The sequence below is a fragment of the Prinia subflava genome, chromosome 2, assembly GCF_021018805.1.
Source record: "Prinia subflava isolate CZ2003 ecotype Zambia chromosome 2, Cam_Psub_1.2, whole genome shotgun sequence".
In the NCBI taxonomy this organism is placed as follows: Eukaryota; Metazoa; Chordata; class Aves; order Passeriformes; family Cisticolidae; genus Prinia; species Prinia subflava.
The window spans coordinates 32,086,832-32,109,647 of NC_086248.1; the positions used below are offsets into that span (position 1 = coordinate 32,086,832).

Sequence of the window (22,816 nt, forward strand, 5' to 3'; positions counted from 1 at the left end):
AAAGGCAACTTCTATTTTCAATGCAGTGTTAAATAACAATTCTTAAGTTTCATGATCCCATTTCCTCATAAGATATTGTGCTTGTTTTGGCTGGGATAGTTAATTTTCGGCACATTGGCTAGTATGGGGCTATATTTTAGGTAAGCAAAGTTTAAATAGGCATAAGTTAATCAGCAAAACACTTTGAGAGACCTTCACGCCATTCATAGGAATAAGAAGTGTAAAGGCGCGGGGACTGCTCTGGGTGACCCAGGTGATGGCGAGCTGTGCCCCCCTGAGCAGGCCCAGCTGCGGCCGGACTCGCTAAAAGCCTGCCCACAGCTCCCCTCCCTTCCTTCCCTGGCGGAAGCACTGGCAGAGGTCTCCTGCGGGGTTCCATGGCTTCCCCGCTCCTGCCCCTGCCCGCCTGAGGCGGCCTTTGCAGCCAGCTGGCCTTCGCGCTTCCCTCTCATCCCGGCCCCGGCAGCGGGAAGCCAGGCCCGCGAAAGCGCGGGCTCTGCCGGCCGCCGCAGGGAGCAGCCGTGTGCATAAACAGGAGCGGGAGCGAAGGGCCCGCGCCGAGCAGGTGCCACCACTGCGCCCCGGGGCTGTGCCTGACCCCAGCGGGGACGGAGAGGTCCCGTCCGGGCCCCGGGCCATGGAGCCGGGGCGCGGCCCCGGCGGGGCGGCCGCCGCCGCTGCAGGTGGGTCGGAGCGCGAGGCTGCCAGCGCTTCCGGGGGCTGTGAGGGAGGCCGTGAGGGGGGATCCGAAAGGGCTCCCGGAGGGCTCCCAGAGGGCAGCACCGGCACGGGCAGATGGCCCCAGGCCGCGGTGTCAGTGGCCTTTGGGGACAGCCGTCATGTGCATACCCTGCACCCAGGGGTGCGGGTGTGAGGGCTGCCTCAGACAGCCCCCTGGTTCTCCTGGTTCCCCTGGGACACCCACCTGCTTCCCCTGCGACACTTGCCTCGTCTGCGTGCAGGAGGCCTTAGGTGGGCAGCTTTAGATGATCAAAGTGGTTTCCTGAGGAAAGGCTGAGTTTATTTGGAAGGAAATGGGAGCCTTCTCGTGAAAGTTATGCTGCTTTTGTTATTAATCATGAAGAATATCAGCTATTGATTACTTGTATCTATTTTTATCCGTTCCAAATCTGAAGTTTTCTCCTGTCCATTTCACCTCAGTTACAAGGAAAAACACTATTGTTGTGAAGTTTTGTTGGATGGATGCTGGGATTCAATTAATATTATTAGTGCTCCTATTAAAAAAAAGGTTCTGTGAATATGTAGATAATAAGAGAATATCAAAGAATTATCAAAGTTATCAGTATTTTTACCTCATTATTTCTAATGTCAGTGAATTGAAATGATAGTTTCTGATCTCTCTAACCTTAGGAATTCAGAAATCATAAGGCTTAGTCACTTGCATTTCTCTCATTGACTGATGGAAGAAAGTAATCCAGTAATGGCCTGGAGTTCTAGGTCTTTAAAAATCATCTAGTTCCAACCCTCCTGCCATAGGCAGGGACACCTTCCACTAGACCAGGCTGCTCAAAATCCCATCCATCCTGGTCTTGAACAGTTAGTTTCAGGGATGGGGTTTAAACCCAGCTGGCAACTAAATACCACACAGCCTTTTGTTCATTCCCCCCACCCCAGCTGGGATAGTCATAAAGAAAAGGTAAAACGAATGGGTTGACATAAGAATAATAATTGAAAAAATATGATAGTGACACTAAGTATGCTAATAATATGATTAATAAAAAGAATTGCCATAAGGAAAGGAAGAGAGAGTAACAGAACCCAAGAAAAACAAGTGATGAACATAGTTGCTCAACTGATAACCAGTACCCAGCCAATTGCTGAACAGAGATCCCAGTATTCCTTTGGCCAGTTTGGGTCACCTGTCCTGGCCTTGCTCATCTCCCAGTTTTCAGTGCAGCTGAAGCAGCAGAGCATGAGAGGTTATAAAGCTCTTGACTTAGGGTAAACACTACATAGCATCAGCCAGAACATCAGGATGTTATGAACATCATTCTCATACTAAATCCAAACCCCACAGCTGTGTACCAGCTACTAAGAAGAAAATGTCCCAGCTAAAATGAAGACTTGCATCCACACCTTCTCCAGGCAATCTGTTCCAACATCTCATCACCCTCACAGTAATGCATTTCTTCCTAATATCTAGTCTAAATCTGCCCTCTTTCAGTTTAGTCATTCCCTCTTGTCTTGCCCTTCTAAAAGTCCTTCTCCAACTTTCTTTTAATACCCTTTAGGTGCTGGAAAGGCATTCTGGAGCTCTTCTCCAGGCTTAGTAAAGTCAACTTTCTCAACCTGCATTCAGAGGAGAGGTACTCCAGCCTTTTGATCATCTTCATGGCTTAGATATTGTCTTAATTTGAATAAACTAGTAATTGAGCCAAATTAATATGTAAAATAGTACTTGTCTATGGACTTGGCTGTGAATCCTTGGCAGGTCTTTTCAATGGTTTGTGTCTTCAGCACCTCCAGTGCTTCATAAATTAATATCTAGAAATAACATTGAATGTGGTTATAGTTATGTTACTATCTGTATGTAGTGTATGTAAGAATTCATCCTTTAATGCATGCTGTATGCATTTTAGAGTACTGGATTCCTATCAGTATTCCCTCTTTTCCTTTTCCTCTATTACAAACATTTCCTTTCTTTTGAACAATCTCATCTTTCTTTCTGCCTATAGTAGATTTCTGTAAGAAACTCAAACCCAAGGTTTTTAAAATACAGTGATGCATTCTGGAAGGTTACCTGAATAAATCAGTATCACTGAAAGATACTGATCTTGTAGATTTAAAAACTTGTGGAAACTGAACTGTTCAGGTAAAGGCTGAAAGTGTAAAACTGAAAAGGAAATTACAGTGACATTTTAGTCATTGTATTTTAACATGGGAAGAGGAGATATGCAAAGTAGTTGTTAAATAATCCTCCAAACTCTTGATGATTGCCTTTTTTTGAACTCTGCTGTGAAATTCTGCATTCAAAAGCTAATACAGTCATTGCAGTAGGTAAGACTGGGGAGATAAGGGCTGCTTTCTCGTTGTAACTTGGCAGTGTATAAAGTCTGGGATTGTTTTCCACAGTCCCTAATGCCAATTGTAAATTTACTCTTTATGTAATTATTATTAGCATATATGAAACTTTGTAAAAGAATAAGGGTCTGAATTTCATGGTTTCATAAATTTCATCTCGTAAAGCTATAATGAAAAGTGTATCCTCCGTTCCTGAACCAGATGGATTTACACACAGCTGATTAAGTGAGCACAGTTCTGTTTTGGTAGTGGAAGAAATCTGTGCTGACATAAGTATAGATAAATTTACACCACTGAGTTATACTTTAATTTCTGAACAGCAGATTTTATAGAATAAATTCCCTATTCTGGAAACACGTTCATGTCTTTAGTAGTCAGAATAGTGACGAGAAACATGGTAGTGGTACTGTGTGCCAGATTCACTCTATGTTGTTGTGAGTGACACATAAAAAAGACCTGTTGGAGGAGAAAAAGGATATTAAAAGGAAGAACTCTCAGCTTGTAGGGAGAATATATACACAATTTTAAACTACCATAAAACTCAGGCTTAAATTATTATTTTCAAATGATCTTGTTGAACAGTGAGGCAAAGAAAGTTCGAGGAGCCAAACTGATTTTTTGTGCTCATATAATTCCAAGCGTATTAGATGTTTCTCATGTCTTTAATTTGCACCTGGCTGGTGTTTTGTGTATTATAATACGTTCACAAGGTTATTCTCACAAACTTTTTTCTGTGACTTTTGCGTTTTCTTTTACAAAGCTTTTTTTTTTTTTCCCCACCCCCAGAGGTACAGAAAAGATCTAGAATTACAAACTTCTTTTAAGGGGTGCTGCTCCCAGCCTTGCAAAATTTCTCTTGTTAGTTAGGTACCTTAAATAGGTCTTTGAAGGTCTCAGCTTTAGCTGCCTGTGGTGCACCAGTTCATCTCAGTGTAGTTGGCTGTCCACAATACATGTGTGTCTTACATACAGTCATCTTAACACTCTTTGTAGTCTGTGGGAGGGAACAAATGTTTCTGAGTCGTGACTTTACCACAAAATGTACAAATGACTTGGCTTATTTTTAACATTTGACATCTCTGTTTCTGCCCATTGATAATAAAAAAAGTCTAGACAGCTAGCTCAGTTGTAGCCATCTAAACTGTAGGTTTCTGTAGTTAAGAGGAGATAAATCCTACGTCGGAAATGTTACTGAAATCCTAAGGGATTATGCTTACTTATGTTCTTAAATTCTCGGAAATTGTTATAGTTGAGGAACATTAGTAACTGCTGAGAAGTTTTTTTCAACTCATTGATGTTATTTGGATTTGGAGAATTTATAAGATTTGATTTTAGAAGCTAAAATTATTTAAAAGTTAGAGTTGGAAGAAATAAATCATGCTACATTTAAGTTTCCTTGTGCTTTTGACATAAAGTGTTTTAAATATTTATTATTTTCAGTATTGTTTTACCATTTTGAGTTAATTTTAAAAAAATATGCTGGAGTTGTTGTTAGGCTTGTTGGAAGAAGAGCAAGTTCTTCCCGCATTGAGTATGTTCCCATGACACACCTTTGTGTATTGTTAGCGTAGGTTGTTTGAAGATGACACTGTGGAGTAGCCTTGGTTTATTATACATTTTTACAATAAAAGCTGCTTAATTGGAACACAAGGCATACTTCAGTTCATCTTGATTATGTAGCTGTCCCATTATCATTGTTTATTACATACACAAGTGACGCTGTGCTAGGCATACCAATTAAATCAAGTTTATTTTATTGTTGCTTAATGTTGTGGCCATATGTGTCTGAACTCAGCCCAGTTCCACTAGAGCAATTGCAGCATTTTGTGCTCCATCATTATGAGTCAGTATCTTGGTTTCTATTGTATAAAGCAGATGAGGTTACAAAGATGTGGGTAATTTTTTCACCTTTATTTGTACTGTGTAATTGACAGACGTGTTAAAGTAAAAATCCTGGCAACAAAACAGTTTTTCCTCGAGCATTTGTACCTTTAAGGACAGACCATACTCTTAAATTTAGAAGGAAAAGCTTTTGTTTATATATCTTTAGGGCTGTCTGAAGATTCTTTGCTGTGTTGTAGTGGTGAATGGAAATTTGTTTCTGTCCTGACAACTCCTCTTTTTTTTAAATAAAATTTTAATGCGTGGAGAAAACCAAGTCCTGGAATGGCCTGGAAGTTCTATGAATTACAGTCTATTTTGTATCTTATGCTATTAATTTTTAAAATTATTTTTTAAATTCATATGATAGTGGTCTGAATAACAAATGAATGTCCTGATGCAATCAATAGGGTTTTGTCTATGATATTTTCAGCAGTTTCCTCCATTATTAGAGGAGGAATTTTGTGGCCAAACGTGGAAATAACACCTAAGGTCTATATAATTCTTTGACATTAATGAGTATTACTCCAGTGTTAAATTATTCCAAGTGAGTTTAGGTTTTGGGTTTGATTTGAGGTACCCTATAATTTTAAATCGTAGCATAACTTAGCTACCTTCCCCCCATTTCTCTGTGACTTACCTGTTTCCAAGGTCAGCGAGAAAACTGAATGTACCACTCAGAAGAGTAACTGATATAAAATTCACCTCCTTTATCCATAAACATCCCTGAAAGACTTCTTAAAAGCTCTAGAGTTGAGGATTCTGCTTCATCTGCAAATGGCCAATTCTTTGAGTTATTAACCCTTAACATTTCAATCTCTCTGTATGAGCTGCTGTATCTAATGCAGCTGCAAAACAGGTTGGTGGATTAGGGTAGTTCTTAGGAATTAGATTTATCCTGGTTCTTTCTGTTATCCTGTTTCCTGCTTATATCAAAGGTCTTCAATGGATCTTGTACCACATCTCAGTTCCCCAGCTGGTTATGTTACACAAAGCTGCACGGGACAGTTCATCACTTCTTTTGTAATAATTTCAGCAGGTGAATAATTGCTCAGCAGTCTTCCATGGCTAGCATCTCGGAGGGTTCTCAGTACCCTCTGTCTGCATGAGAGCTGGAAGCATGGAATGTCATTCTTGTGTAGAAAAAGACGTAGCCCTGTTCAACAGTATTGTTAACGCATCGTGTCCCCAGAGTGCTCCTCCAATATCGGTTTGTGGATTGAGGCGTTTGCATAGGGAACCTGGGTGGTGTCTGTTGTTAGGGTGCTGAGTCCTGCTTCCAGCAGCGTCTGCACAGGATTACTGGTTCTCTCCTTAAAACTAAATAATAGCAGGAATGGAGCTTTGGATAATTCTTGAACCTTTCTCTTTATGTGAGACATATTTTGGCATTAGCAGCTGGAATTAGACTGGTGACTCCTTTCTGCTCTTGGTCGGGTACTGTTCTCAATCAAGGAAAGTTTTTGGTTGGTTCTAAAACTTTTTTCTGCCCAACCAGTAGTGCAGTTTCTGTGCTGATAGCAGCAAAAACATTATTGATAAAACTCTGTAGCTGCCAATATGCTTTCAGTGGAATGTATTTGGTGGTTCAACACTTCCTGAGAGCAACAGATTGCTGTGCAATTTTTGCTAATGCACAGTTGGCCAGTATCCCTGTATTTCTAATAGCGTTATCCTGTGTGTTATTTTCTAGAAGACTTACATAGTTTCTGTGAGAGCTGTTATCCCTTTAGGGGTATGGTTAAAAACCTCAATCAACTCTTAGAACTTCTGCTTTTCGATACGCAAACTTCTCATTGCTAATCAGAAAAGAAATTAAGAGAGATGGTGATAATGTCAGTAACAGAAAGCAAGTGAAAGAGCTGTATATTCTCCATAAAATCTTTAAGAAATCGATTCTTTCTGGAAATGCATGCAGGAATATTGCTATTTGTCATTAATTATCTGTTTTTAAACAAGAGATTTTGGGATTCCAGCAGAGTGACTTCTCCAAAAACTGTACCGTATCTTGTTCCTTAGGAAAATCAGCTGTGTTCTGTGATCTGTCGTGCTGTTGGAGTTTTTTTCTAACAGCATCTTTGCAAGTAATTTTTCCAGAAAAGGAGTGATTATTTCCCTCCAGAGTAAGAATATCTTCCTAAACTCATTCAGTGTAAGACACTCCTACAGTAGAAGTGAGTTTGTATAAGATGTTAAAGAGAAAAGGCCTCCCTCAAACTCCATATTGCATTAATTCTTTAAATGTATGTTTAAGTGTTAAGGTGGAATGCTATTTAAGATTCTCAAAGCAAAATTAGGTAATGGTTTATGTGGTTTATGTGCCTTGCTAGGGATACAGCTATTTTAGGAAATAGCATTTTGGAATGTTGCAGTTGAAAGATTCTTTTACTTGTCTCTATTGTACTGTTACCTTGTGCACTAAGGTTTTTGTTATGCTTAAAACACACTAGTCCCTTTCAAAACAAAATGAAAAAGTGACTCTCTTTATTTTGATAGTGAGGGGTCAAAAAACGCTACCAAAGTAGCATGTCACACTAGTGGCATAGTGGTAATATGTCAGTGGTCAGACAGCAAAATTTGTATTTTCTTTGTAGTATTATTTTCATTGTGTTTTCTTTGTAATAGTATATCCTGTTAGGAGAAATAGAACATGATAAATAAGGTATTAGTGGTGACTCTGATGATAAAAGGCACCTGAACATCTATGAAGTGCTGTAATAAATACCACTCCCTGTCCCATACTGGAATGTTGATCATTTTGCAACTTCTGTGAATGTAGTTTAAAGGAAAGTACTAATAACGACAAAGCTTGTTATGAAGCAGTAAGTAAATATGTGTTTGTCCTTAAAAGGAAGATAAATCGGAAAGATTTGGCAGAGTAGTCTCTGGAGGTACCAAAATGTTAAACGAACAGTGTAAGACATTTTTCTGCCTCCCTTAATTTATCGTTCTGCTCTGCACAGGAACTGTGTAAGAATTGACAGACACTGTTTGAGTAATATCTGGGTGACATTTCTACTGATGATATAATCTGGGAAGCACCTTTCAGATTCAAAGCCAAACATTTTGGATACCTTACTGTTACTATTTAATCTTCTTTCAGTGTGGTTCCACGTATTTCATTTTATTCACAGCTTTGAAGGCAGTTCAATTATTTACATGCTTTTGTATTTGTAAACATTTAATGTATAAGGCAAGCAAAAGTCTTATACTGGTTAGCTGTCCCACAGAGGTGCTAATCCTTTGACAAAACCGATTTCTGCTTTTCACTGAAATTCTAGATATGAATTGAAAAGTTGTGTGAAATAGATTTTCTTCAGAAATTTTGCAAAAGTACCATTTAATGCATAGCTTCTTTAAGTAAGGAATATATATAGCATAGTTCAGTTTCTAAAGGCTTACTATTTAATTAGCTTTAGGAATGCACTGGTGGCTTAGATTAGGTGATCTTGCCCTGACACATGACAGGGATGGAGTGTTTCAATTGTAAAAGAGTAGCTTAAAGTATAGCTGTAGGTAAACAGATCCCACGTAATTTTTGCACTCCTGTCATTTGTGCTCTGTACTGTGTAAAAAGTTAACTGGCTGCTGTGTCTGAATGGACAGTGTGCGAGGAGTACACAGATTGTTTGTGCATTTCAGAAGTGTTTGAAAGGTGAAAGAAATACTTAAAAAGCAGTGCCTTCTGTAAGTGTCCCTGATGGATAAATGAATATAGGATGATTTATGACTTCCTATCCAAAACTGAGTAGAACCAGAGGAAGAAACCAGCTTAGTGATAGCAGATGGTCTGATAAAAGGATGACCAAAAATACCTTTTTCAAACTTGTGCTGTGACTATTTCAGAGCTTCTCAGTACAACTTATTAGTGCTTAACGTGATGTTTCAATGGATAACAAGAGAAAAACAGCACTGTAAAAAATTATGGATGTCAAGGTCAGGGCAAAAGTGTAAGAAGTGATTTTTTTTTTCTTAAAATATTATTTTGGGAGTGATATTTTTTCAGGAAAAGAATACATCAAACGACTGAATGAAAATGGTTTGGAATTGGGAAAAATATGACTTTGCTAATTAGATAGGCTGGTTAATATTAGTTGGTTTTAATTTCATTTTTTCCTGCTCCGCTCCTAGGCCCTGTGCTGTTGCAAGTGATGTAATCATCTATTTAAATATTTTGTTGCTCTGACTCTTATAATGCGTTTTGCCCCATCCTCTGTTTGTAACAAATCTTATATAACTGTTGTCTTCACTTACCTTACTAGCCACTTGCATTACTTTGAAGATGTCTGTTTAGCTTTCTGCAGGCTGGAGGCTTAATGTAGACTTAAAACTTAAAGGGCACCAATACCAGATGTTCAAAACCAGAGACAACCTCAAAGTTTTATCTTTTGAGCACTGGGACCTTTTGGTACACTTCCATGAAATTATATGTATTGTATTTAAGTATGAATAACCCCAAATGAATTCTTCTGTCATGGGTTTAGAATTCATTAAGGGGGGAGGGAGTGTCAGGGTGGATTTTTTGAGGTTAGTATTTTTACTTTTTTCATCCATGTTTTAGTGGAGATAACATTTGCATTGACAATTTTGCTAGGATAAGCCTATTTGAAGTGCTTACTATTTTTCCACAGTTATTCTTAAATACTGGCTGAATTTTATTTTTATATCTGAGTGCAGCTCATGTATGCTCTGTTCTTACATTGTGCACAGATGCCTGTATTTCTGTTCTCCTTGATGATTTAGGAATGCACTAAAAATGAAAGAATTGATCTCATTGTTGAACAGTTTTCAAAGCCAAGAAAATATTGTGCATCATTTCCTTAATGGAGTCATACTGAAGTAACCTTTTTGTTTTCTGTTTTTCTAATGCAATAGAAATCAAAGGTGGAAGAGAAAATCAAATTTCTTATTTGAAAATATCAAAACTAGCATTGGCTTTTGCAATTATCCACTCAAAACCACCAGGGAAGAGTGCCAGAGAATACACAGAGTACCTTGCCAGAACTGTACCTGAACAAGATTTTGGATGGAAATGGAAAGCGGAAGTGCTGGAAGCTGAAGTTCTTCGATTACGACAGGAACTTCTTCTGAACAGGATCTCTCCAAGATTCTGCTTGGAAAATAGTAAGTTACTCAAATAATTTCTGGCTTTGTTGCAATAGCAAGGAACCAAACAGCTTTCATGTTACCTGTACAATTTCTTGTACCTGGATGTGAGAGTCCTCAGTGTACGGTTTTTTGTTTCTCCCAAAGTTCTGAGGTAGTGGAACACTTCGTTCATTTGTAATGGGATTGGGCTTAAGAATTTGATGCTTATGCAGAATTTATATATTTAACCTTCAGAATCAATATGTATTACACAGAATAATTGCAGACAAAAACTGTCAATACGCAATGTTACCCTGTAACCTTGGAAATACTAGTTTGTAAGACCTAGTTTGTGTTTACATTTGTAACATGTCTTAAAGACATATTGCATGTTTCTAACCACCTTACAGATTTTAAAATCAGAATTTAAGCCTAAGGTGTTGGAAGCACTAATCCCCAATGTGTGTAACAGGAAGGTAGAGCATGCAAAGGATTGTATAGGTGTTGTTTCTGAGAGTGTATTGACACTGTGGATATGTTTTTTTAAGTCATATTGTAAAATATTGTGAGTCTGATGTTACTGGATTCAGGAAAAATTTTAGTCAAAGAAGATTAAAAAAAAAAAGATGGTTTCAAACAGCACTGTTTCTCTGACTTGTGCATGTGTAGTAAGTCATGCTCAATTCAAGATACCGGTGGCAGTGTGTGAGCTTGGAAATCAGGCAGTGGAGGATTTCTCCGGGCTCCGAGGAGATACTTTCCTGGGAGATGGAGGTCAGAATGCTCTGGGCTGAAGGAGAGAGAAAGTTCACTGTTGAGGGAATCTCTAAAATCAAGATGTATAGCTAATTGCTTTATGATTTGAGATTTTTAGAAAGTTCCCTGGTGGAAAACTTGATGAGGCTTTACCACACTGCCTTTGTACTGAAACAGGAGTGTCTTTGTTGCCTTGCCTAAAGATTTCTAATTTGTAATGTTGACTGATGAGGGGATCATTAGACTTTAGCTAGAAGCTCTAATGGTTTATGTATTTAATTAGCATACTAGACCTTTCTCTACAGAGAAGTCATTTAATGACTATTCTTACTTTGTTTTTGTCTGTGTGTCTATTTTCTGCAACCTGTTGGAAACATGACATTTAAGACTAAAATAACTTTTAAGATGCAGCTTCCAACAGAAGTCTTATGTTTTGAAGAACTGGCTGCATATTATCAGGAGAAATTTATAAACATCTAGTGTCTGGAGAGGATATTCTAATTGTGGATTAAGCAGAACATAACAAACACTACCAATTAGCAAAACATAGCAAACAAAATCAATTCACTTGCAACTTCTGTATTCCAAGTCTAATATTCGAAAGGTTCTCTAAACTCTAAATTTTAATTATGAGATAGGCAGAGAAAACTGTCTGTGGCAGATTACACCTCTTGCAAAGGATGTTAATTTTCATTACCCTAATCACACTGAAGTTTGTTCACAGACTTAAAATGTGATAAATCTTTTCTAATTTTAGATGTCTTATACCTGCACTGTTTCTACTGAGTGTGCATTTAGGATTACAGTTCCACTGGAGACAAATACTCGGTCACTTGCTTTTGAGTAAAGAAAGATTTTTACTGGTACCTGATGGAATATCTGTTGGTGAGGTCGGTGCAGTCCTTAGGCTATCAGGTTGATGATGTCTAATCATAGCAGCACATCCGTGGTTGAATGTATGGGAAGATGGTTGTAGAGACAAAGCCTACCTGAAATAGGGGCCACTACACCACCGACATCTTCTGCCCCAAGATAAAAGACAACACCTTTCCTGTGTGTTGTGCCAGTTTTGACATTTTTCAAGTCCATGGAGAATAGAAGCTAAAGGGTGGCTACTGCTGAGATACAAAGGCACAAGGAGCTTGAAGATAAGCTGGGAGAAAAAGTGGTAATAAGTGGTGTTTCATCCTTTCAAATGAAACTACTGTAGATCCATCAAGCCATCGTTGTGGTTTCCCAGCTCTACCACCTAATATCACACCAGAGGTATGCTCTCTAGGCCTGTGGATGATAACTAGGCTTGGTCTTAGCACCAAGCAATCTGCAGATATCATGGATGCTTTTCCTCCTCCACTCATTTCTCCAGCCTCATTTCTGGAGTTAGTGTTCTGCTTAAAATAATGCAGCCTCTTAAAAATATTTCAAACCCCCAGCCTATCTGCGGCTTTTTGTTTTGATTAATAACTCTTTAGATACAGGAATATCTGGGTTTCAAAAGATCCCCCACCAGAAAATCTCATGCAGTAAGGATAAGACTGCATTTGTTCCTGCTGGTGCCTCTTTAGAACTGAAGAGTTTGAGTCCTTCAGCCAAGGTTCAGTTTGCAGCTGTATCTTCTCTGCTTTGCATCCAGAATGTGAGAGCTTTCCTCTCCCACCTGCTGTTTGTAATAATAGTAGTAAGTCTTTCAGAGGCTTCAGGAATGATTAGAAACTGCCCATGGAGTTTTATTTCCCTGATGTGAGGAAATTTGTGAGCTCTTTGAAGCCATGGTACCTGTTTTCCCCCTCCATGTACAGTTAAACACAGTACAGATGTGCAAATACATGAAGGATAAAGAACAGAGAATCCATTTTTAAAAGAAATGGTGCCCAAATTTCTTTGTCCCACCTGAATAGTTCTTTGTCCTCAGAGACACTAAAAAAGTTGTAAGTTCCTAACTTAGGGGGAGAAGCATGCTTTGCTGCAGGTTAACTGCTTGGTAGTATGAGTTCTTACAGATAAATGTGTTTTTTTATGAAAGTGCAGTGGTGAGTATTCACTGACTGTGCTGTCTGGAAGTTCCTGATTTAACTTACTGTTCAGTTGTCTTTCTGAAAAGAAGGACTGTTCCTTGATGGTGCTTTTGGCTCTATGTCAATCATATGAGGAGGAGGAGAAGCAAATCTTTTTGCAATTTTCTGTTACTTTTCACCTTGACAGTATTGTACTGACAACTATGCCCATGGGTAGAAAAAACAAGTCAAATTTAATCTTAAATCAAAGTTTCATGCCTTTCTTAGATTGAAATTAAAATTTCACAGAATGGAGCATAAAAACTTCTTGTTGTTATTTAAGAATAAGCATTTATATAATATTTGAGCATTCTGTTGTCACTTTGTTTTGGAGCAACAAGAAAAGATAAAGGGTCTTACAAAGCATTGGTGAATTGATACGTTCATGGATTGAAGCACCTGTCCTGTAACACAGATTCCTTTGCTCTCATCAGTTCATGTAATCAATGACTGTATTGTTTCTTGGCTGACTTGTTTAAGAACTCTGAAGAGCCTGAAGCTGTTAGCAACTTTCAACCCAAGAAGGCATAAATGCAGTATTCTACCCTTTTTTGCCAAGCTTGTATTTTAGGAATGACAATTTAGAGGATAGATATTTATTACCTTGGTTGCTTCCAGCTGATACTCTTGAAGGTTCAAAATTGATTATCCAGGGTATATATTTAGCAAAACTTGTCTCAAGTAAGTGTTCCCTCTTCCTCAGCTTCACCTTCGAAGTTATTCCCTTCTTATGCAGTGGGTAGGAATTTACTGAACTGCTTGTTCCTCTAATTAAAATAAAAACCAGATTCTCTCCACCCCATACTTTTTTAGAATTGGGTTACTCTTCATTTTATAGGTATAGGTATTTTATTTACAGTAGAAAATGCCCTGGAGTTCCCTCCTGTTTTTAGCTGCCACGTTAGCACATGTGCCATCCACCCTACCACAGAGTTTTTAGGGAAACGCTGACCTCTGAGTCACAATGTGATTAACTTGAATGTCTAATTTTCAACTGTATCCTGGGGCTGTGTTCTGCCGTTCAGGGTGCTGTCCCCTAAATTCTATTCCCTGGGTCAAAGAAGCAACTTGTGTCTCTTTTGGGAATAACACCCAGAGGAAAAAAGAATTTATCTCCTGCTTCATTCCTTAACTTGGTGCATTTCTTGAGGCATCTAGTCATATGTGTGGAAAAAGAGAACAACTTCCTTTTTAGATTAGTGCGAATGAAGACACTTCAGTCTCATTTCTTCTCACTGGGAGCTTACAGAACTGGAACCAACCACTTCAACAGCTGAAGTAAAACTGGTTATAAGCATTACATAGCTACAGTTTACCAACAGCCTTGCTTTGGGCCACAGAATTCAGCTTTCTCTTCCTTTCTACTTCCCTGTAAGTCATAGCTTGGGAATTTCTTGCTCAAAAGGGACAGGCAGAAAACATACCCTAGGATTTCCTTGGTAGGCAAAGAGAGGATCAGGTAAGTCCTGCTTTGATGATGGCAGGAAAATTGATGGCCAGTCAAAATATTTTCTGAATAATTGGATTTCAGACTTCTGGAAGGGCAAAATTCTCCATCATGACTTAAGTAATGTAGCTTGTGATGTTTCCTCTGCCTCCTTACATTAAAAGAAGTGGTGAGAGAACAGAATTGATGATAGATTTTTTGAAGCTCACTTTCAAAGAGAAACCAATCAGGTGAATTCAGAAAGGTCAGACCAAAAGCTGAAGATTTCCTCAGTGGGTATGTTATCTGCAGCCTCATAAAGGAGTCTTCCTTGTTAGTGGGGATAACAGCAGTCCAAATCTCACTGAATAGTAATGATACAAACACATTTGTCTATTGGGGGAAATTATTTCCCTCCCCAGAAGATAGATGAAATAGTGTTAAATGAGCTGCTGTTATAGATTGCTGTGTCCTGTCATCACTTTCCCCTCCTGGTATTTGGAAGGAGTACAAAAGCACGACTATGGCAGAGGAACTGTCAGCCTCTGACGTGTATCTTTTACTTTCTTTTTCTATCTTCCTTTTTCTAAGGTCAGAGAAGGATTCTCCATTGGGCAGCAGTCAACTCTTAATTTGATGTTGCCATGGAAAACAGTTCTGATTTTTTTTTTCAGGTGCTTAGGGACGTGATGTTTCTCTATAAAGACGTTCTTCCTCCCTACTTCTTGCCTCCCCATCCCCCCAAAGAAAAATAGGTGCGTTTCTCTCCATACAGATCCATAAGGATAGACCAGTGTGTCATCTCAACATTTTTTTCTTTAAGACATAGGGATGTCAGACGAACCGTACTTCAGAAGTGTCATTTGACATCTTAAGTGTACTGGTGTACTCCCATGCATCTACCAGTGGTAATAATGCAAGTAGGCCGCATGGCAAGGAATGTCTCACAACCTAAGAAGTATTTCATGTTTTTATGAGGAGAACAAAGAAATGAGAGCAGATCTATGAGATGGCAAAAATGAAATTAAATTGTATTTAGCGCAAATTTGTAGGAATATGGCTCTTGGAATATGATAATGAGATAAATCTGTTCTCCATAATTGTATTGACACAATGGGGAACTTCATGAAAGCTGAGGCCTTTTCAGGATAATTAAATAAGTTCATTTACAATCTGTGAAAAGCACCAGCTGGAGTTCAACGATTCATTGAAACCTCAGAGTACTGCTCCTTCCGTGGACGACAGGTCTGTTTTGGTTGTGGAAACTTTCTCCTTTAAAATGCAGTGGCACTGCTACAGCTATTCAGTATGTTCTAAGCACATACTTCAGACAAAGGGACCCAAGAAGCATCCTTTTCTCTCCAGAATTCTGTGTAAGGAACCCATTCAGAGGTAAAACCAACCCAATTTTCCCAGCAAGAGTAAGGGTTTGTTATTAATTAATTAATTAGTTATGAGTTGCAGAGTGATTATTAGGAATAAGGTTCACAATAGCAAATGGGATTCATAATTTAGTGTAGATTATTTTCTTCTGGGTAACAGAAAGTTTTGGGGAAAACTGAATGTATAGGGTAAAAACAAGTTAAGATATGTGGCCATGGAAATTAGGATCCTTTTGCCTTTAAGTCTACTGTGGGAAGCTAAGAATGAGTCAATTTTTTTCCTGGAAGTACAGAATCACATAATGGTGGAGGTTGGAAGGGACTACTGAAGATCATCTTGTCCAAGCCTCTTGTCAAGCATGGTCCCCTAGAGTTGTGCAGGATTTTGTCCAGACATTTTTAAGTAGGATGAGGATGGAGAGGATGTAGTAGTTGAAGGATGGAGATTTCACAATCCTTTTGGGCAACCTTAACCCAACTCAAACTTGGAATCTAGTTCCTCAAGCAGATCTGTGTTTGCATCTTTCTGGATATATAAAGACAGAAAAGCCAAGCAGTTTTACCATGTTGTATTCAAGAAAAGCGGTGTTTTTAGGAAGGCACACTTTAGGTGACACTTCTTAAGGAATCCGTCTCGTTTTAGCTTGCATCTCACTAAGTTGCATACAGATCATTGCAGTCTTCATTGGCTGCTGTTTCCTGTCTCTTAGCAAAGCTCAGTTTGTTTCATAATGCACAGCATTTTTGGTAAGACATAATGCTTACAGTTTAGTACTACCAGGTTGGTCAGGTAGTCTTTAGAGATATTAATTAATTTAGTATTTTGAAATATCCCCTATCTGGCTTAGAGCTCAAATTTCAGTCACGTCATTGAGAGGGTCAGTATGGTCAAACTTGTCAGATCTTCTGTTGTCAAACCTGCGTGATAAGTATTAACTGACTCAAATCTGTAATGTTTGTCATCTGATTATTTATCCTTTCATCTTTACTGCAAGTTTGCTTTATTTGACTTGAACTACAGAAGATTTGTGCTGTCATCTCCAGAGATCCCTTAAAATTAATGTTTATATCCTCAAAATCCTTCTCAGTTCTTACTGAATTCTAAACATTCAGGTGCTTTGTATAAGCAAAATCCCTAACAAATTGAAGTATATGCTTCTAAGCCTTTAGAAAAGCATTTAAATCCTAGCATTGAACAGTTGGAGAATTTTACATCCTCAGTCCTATATTAATTTCTGTGAAATTATCCCTAAATGGGATAAAATGTCACCATGCACCTCTAGTGTTAAAAAGTGTAAAAAAGCACCTTGCATTTAATCAAAGGACCTTTCTTTTCCAAGCCAGTTACAAAAAATGCCCCATGGAGATGCAGAAGCAAAGTGTGGGTTACAAGACTTCTAAAACTTCTTATTTGGAGAGTTCTAATAACATTCTATAATAGTATTTTGGCATTATTATTGTGGAATTCCCATGAGATGTTTATGTGTGTTGGTCTTCCACTTCCCTGGCTTGTTTTGACTGTGATCTTTTGGCATAGGTAGCATGTAGAGCAGGTGTCTTTTGTCACCTGGAGCTGCATTTTTGTCGAGAGGCATTGCCTTGAATGTATGTAATGTGTGAAATGGGATGAGAGAGATTCTGCAGTAGTACAGGAAAGTAATTTATTAGTGTGAATGTACTGTATACCTCTTACAATGTAGTTTGTCTGTCTTTGAAGGAGATAATATGAAATAGGTGATGACTGAAGAAGCTTTTGATTCTTTATGTTCCTCTTTGTTAAATAATGAACAAAATCAAACCTAATGTTCTGTTCAACTTTGACTGTTGTTAGAATTCCTTACCTGACTGGGAGAGAGAGTACACATAAAGAAGAATATTTTATTTGATGCAGTTATAGTAACAGACTTTCACTGCCTTTTAACAGCAGTCTGAGTTTTTGAGAATGAAAGCAGTAAAAATGTTTGGAGGACAAGAAATATACGTGCCTGTTCTTCCTTGGAAGTTAATGGGCATATAGATATTTGCTTGAATTGTTTGGCTTATGTCTACTTAAATTATATCTAGGAAAACTTAAAATTTCTGACAGTTTTAAATTAAAAATTACTGTTCATATTACTATGAACATAAAACATCTTGTTCACAAATAGACATTAACTTCTGAAATTTTTGACTTTAATTTAAAAATATCTTCTTCCACAGCTAAATTCTAGTTGTGGGAAGTTCTTGTGGAGCCAATATACATGATTTTTTGCATAGAAGCAAAAGTGAGAAAGTATATGTGGCACTTTCAATAAATAGGTATTTAAACATTGCACAAATGTAATTTTCGTGTTTGCGTTTTAGGAAAACAGGATGCCTCTGCTGAAACTGTTCTGGGTCAGGAATCTATAAACCCTACAAGTTACTCGAGCCAGCTAGAAGACTCTGGATGCGATGTATGTAATGACTCTGCATTTGATTCTTTGGGCATAGCTTCAGATTTTCCCCAATCTGAGCATAATACCAACACTTCTAAACATTGGTTGGAAAGAGTCCCCCCACTGGATCTGTACCATACTAGCAAGGAGCAATCTGTGACTGCTGCAGTGCATTTTTTGCAAAGTTTGCTTGAAATAAGAAAACTGTCAGAAGGAGAAGTTCTTCAAGCAGATTTCTCAGAGCTTGAGAATGATTCTTTCACCATAAGCAATTCAGTGTCTCAGCTGCTTGATGGACTGACTGTTTTTTACAACAGTCCTAAATTCCCAGCTCCAAGTTTCCTTACTGAAGGAGTTAGAGTTTTGATCAGTTTGATAACTGATCCTAAGTTATCTAATCATGTTTTGAAGAAGTGTTTCAAGAAGATGGAAGAATTTAAGAAAAATCTAATTCAAATTATTTTAAGAAATAAGAGTGTCAATAGGGTAAGTTTAAAGCATTTTCCTTCTTTCATATCCCACTTCCATATACTGTGATATTCCCCTGGTTTTATGCACTTTTAAAATACCAGTTTGTCTTATATTTTGTACAGTATTACTCATAGATTTTTGTGATTATTCTTTTCTGCAGTATGGATAAAAAATGCTCTGAAGCACTTGATAAAGTTCTTGCTTGAGTTCTAGCAAGTTCTAGCCTATTCCCAAGTACAGGACTTAATAACTGCTAAAAATGCAATTTAAAGAAACTGATTAAAGTACAGTTTAAAGCAACTTTGTAGAAAATGTGAGGGAAAACCACATTGTTTCTCTTGCTATATGGAGATATACAGTAGCTATTCTTTCATGTATAATGAATTTTTATTCTTTCTTGAGGATCTAAATAAAATAGTTTGCTTCAGATAGCCATCATTCTCTAGCTACTTGCAAGTTTGTGTTTTAAAAATATGTAAGGAAATGAGTAAAGAGTTCAAAAATAATGTCCCCATTACAAAAACATATAGGACTGAGTTGCATTTTTTTTGTATTCATCAGTGTGCGTTGTTCCATGTATCATCTTTTTAATTTCCTTATTCAACTGAAATATCCCGGTCTGTCTTCACAAGATGGGCTACAGGTAATGAATTTCATTGCCTGTCTTAGGGTTTTTGGGTTTCATTCTGTCTTTTAGAGTAACTCGGAGCAGACATAATGGTGGTAGTTTTTGACACTTAGATGTACCAATTTAGTGTGTCCCCATGTGTCCACTAGAGCAAATTAAGATCTTACCCCTGTAATCCTTGGAGCCTAAAGAATGCTTACTGGGTACTAGGTCCCCTAATTTAGGATAAATTCTAAAGTTGCCTCTCTCAAAATGAGAGAGCCTGGACATCTGGTATGGCTGTGCATGGATGTGCCTGTTTGTCTTAAGTTAAAATGAATCCAACTCATTGTGTATTGAGTGTTTATCCCAGAACATGAACATCAACCAAATATTATTGCCAAATTAAGAGGGCAGTGGGTGAAAAAAAGGACATGTAGGAAGAAAATAAGGGAGGCCAAAGCTCAGTTCAAACTTAATTTGGGAACTTCTGTAAAGGGTAATAAAAATGTTTTTACAAATATATTTATGATAAAGGGAAGTGTAAGACCAACCTTTGTTCCCTGTTGGATGTGGGTGAGAGCTTAGTAACTGCAGATGAGAAGGCAGAAGTGCTTAACACCTTCTTTACCTCAGTCTTTAGTGGGAATGCAGCTTGTCCTCAGGACAACTGTCCTCCTGGGTTGGTAGATGGTGTCAGGGAGCAGAATGGTCCCCCTGTTACCCAGGAGGCAGTCAGGGAACTGCTGAGCTGCTTGGATGTTCATAAATCTATGGGCCCAGATGGGATCCATCCAGGGTGATGAGGGAGCTGGCAGATGAACTTGCCAAGCCACTCTCCATCATTTACCAACAGTCCTGGTTCACGGGTCAGGTTCTGGGTGATTGGAAGCTGGTCAATGTGACACCCATTCACAAAGAGGGTGGGAAGGAGGATCCTGGTAATTATAGGCCTGTCAGCCTGACCTCAGTACCTGGTAAGGTAATGGAACAGTTTATATTGAGTGTCATCACACAGCACTTACAGGATGGCCAGGGTATCACACCCAGCCAGCAGGGGTTGAGGAGGGGTAGGTCATGTTTGGCCAACCTGATCTCCTTCTATGACCAGGTGACCCATCTGGTAGATGCAGGAAAGGCTGTGGATGTTGTCTATTTGGACTTCAGCAAGGCCTTTGGCACTGTCTCCCACAGCACACTCCTGGAGAAGCTGGCAGCTCATGGATTGGAGAGGAGCACTCTTTGCTGGGTCAGGAACTGGCTGCATGGCCGGGCCTGGAGAGTGATGGTGAACAGTGCTGCATCCAGCTGGGGGCCAGGCACCAGTGGTGCCCCTCAGGGGTCTGTTCTGGGGCCAGCTCTGTTCAATATTTTTATTGATGACTTGGATGAGGGTATTGAGTCTTTCATTAGTAAATTGCAGATGACACTAAGCTGGGAGCATGTGTCCATCTGTTGGAAGGGAGGAGGGCTCTGCAGAGAGACCTGGAATGGTTGGATGGATGGGCAGAGTCCAACAGGATGAAGTTGAATAAGTCCAAGTGCCAAGTCCTGTATTTTGGCCACAATAACCCCCTGCAATGTTACAGGCTGGGGATGGTGTGGCTGGACAGTGCCCAGGCAGAAAGGGACCTGGGTGTTCTGGTGACAGCAGCTGAACAGGAGCCAGCAGTGTGCCCTGGTGGCCAAGAAGGCCAAGGGCATCCTGGCCTGGATCAGGAATGGTGTGGCCAGCAGGGGCAGGGAGGTCATTGTTCCCTTGTACACAGCACAGGTGAGGCCACACCTCGAGTGCTGTGTCCAGTTCTGGCCCCTCAGCTCAGGAAGGACCTTGAGATGCTTGAGCACATCCAGAGGAGGCAACGAGACTGGTGAGGGGCTTGGAACACAAACCCTGTGAGGAACGACTGAGGGAGCTGGGGGTGTTTAGCCTGGGGAAAAGGAGACTCAGAGATTACCTTATCACCCTCTAGAACTCCCTGAAAGGTGGCTGTGGTGAGGTAGGGGTTGGTCTCTTTCTCCAGGCAGCAGCTGACAGAACGAGAGGACACAGTCTCAACCTGCACCAAGGGAAATGTAGGCTGGATATTAGGAGAAAGTTTTTTACAGGAGGGATGATGAAGTATTGGAGTGGTCTGCCCAAGGAGGTGGTGGAGTCACCATCCCTGGTTGCGTTTAAAGAAGGACTGGGTATGGCACTTGGTGCAACGGTTTAGTTGAGGTGTTAGGGCATGGGTTGGACTCGATGATCTTGGAGCTCTCTTCCAACCTAGTGATTCTGTGAAAAGGATGTACCTGTATTTTGGTTGGGGAGCATTCAGACTGAAATCTTTTCAGTACTAGAACCTCATGTTTCTAATACCAGAAACATTTCTACTTTAGTGCCAGCATGGTGCAAGACTTTGTCGTTAGAGGTGTCCTCCATCAGTGTTTTGAAAGGATATGACCATACATTCCATTTGTATGGCATCAGGAACAGAGTTGTACAGGTGTGACTCCTTTTTTGTGTGTGTGTGTGATTACTAGATACAAAACAAAAACTTTAAACAGTCCTTCATTAAGGACTTTATAATTGGTGATGTCCAGTGTTGCCACCATTTCCCATCCTCTTCCTGAATCGGAAGTCACTAAATAATTGAACTAGGTTAAGTGTGGAAGAGCAATCCAGGGATTATCCAGATATGGATTTTCTGCTGATTGGAGGAATCTGGCAAAATTTAAGTGAGAGATGTCACATCTTAAATGGGAGAAAATACTCTGATAGATCAGGGATGTTTCAGGTCTGCAAAGTATTTTTATGAATCATTCATAGGAGAGGTGGAGTATATCCATATAATTTGAAAGTGGTAAATTTTCTCTGAATAACTTCACTAAAACAGATGGCTTTTTATGAGATGTGTTGTATCTTGCTTCCACCAAAATATTGACTTAAGTCATTGCTATGTACAACCATCACTTCAGTCAAACAGATTAAAAGAGTTTAAAAATTGTATAAACCAATTACTAAGGGATAATCTTGCATGTTTCTGGAGTAGAGGTTTGGTTTTCTTTAAACTGAATTGAAAATGGAAATAAACATGTAGCATTCAGAATTAATAGTGTAAATTGTATAACTATGTCTTCATGTGCTGTGTACCACATATCTCCCAGGAACACTTTATGCAGGTGGGGATTGAAATCGCAAGATTATAGGGTTTTTTTAAAAAAATTACCATTACTTACAAAGCTGTCTTCTGGAAAGAGTTGTAAATTGTATAAATTCCAGGAAAATGCTTAAATCCCTCTGGCATAAAAAAAGTAAGAACTTTGTTGTGTCTAACCTTACTTTCAAAAAGCATTTGTATAGACAGCCATGCAGATATGTAGTATTTGACACAGCTTTCCCTTTACTGTCCTCATCATTAAAACTGTCAGGAACTCTCAAGAAGAACAAAGGGCTGTGAAAAGCACCTTTAAAAAGCTCACAGAGAGAAGTGGCTGTGGATTACACTAAATTAATGAATTACATCTTCAAAAGCAGTCTCAGTGTTTTTCAGAGCAAGTTAAATAACTTTAAATAATCTTTGGGAATTAGAAAAGGAAACATTATCTCTACCTTAGATGTAATGGAAGAAAAGCAGCAGCAGAATTACTTGCTGTAACTGTAGAGTCCTATTGTTTGAAATGTTTCTAATTATAAAGCATTGGAAACT

The 22,816-nt window shown here is 39.0% G+C and overlaps 1 protein-coding gene across 3 annotated transcripts in view; it reads left to right on the forward strand.

Moving 5' to 3' along the window:
• The first annotated feature begins 203 nt into the window (after positions 1 to 203).
• MEI4 (meiotic double-stranded break formation protein 4) overlaps positions 204 to 22,816 on the forward strand; it is a 69,847-nt gene continuing 47,234 nt past the window's right edge. Inside the window, exons 1-4 of one of the 3 annotated variants that reach the window (XM_063389502.1) lie at positions 204 to 683; positions 2,253 to 2,327; positions 9,799 to 10,047; positions 17,973 to 18,532. In XM_063389502.1, the coding sequence (XP_063245572.1) occupies positions 638 to 683; positions 2,253 to 2,327; positions 9,799 to 10,047; positions 17,973 to 18,532 (930 nt within the window). In that variant the 5' untranslated portion in view covers positions 204 to 637. The remainder of the gene's footprint in view (positions 684 to 2,252; positions 2,328 to 9,798; positions 10,048 to 17,972; positions 18,533 to 22,816) is intronic. The other 2 variants (XM_063389505.1, XM_063389503.1) reach the window with 2 other exon arrangements.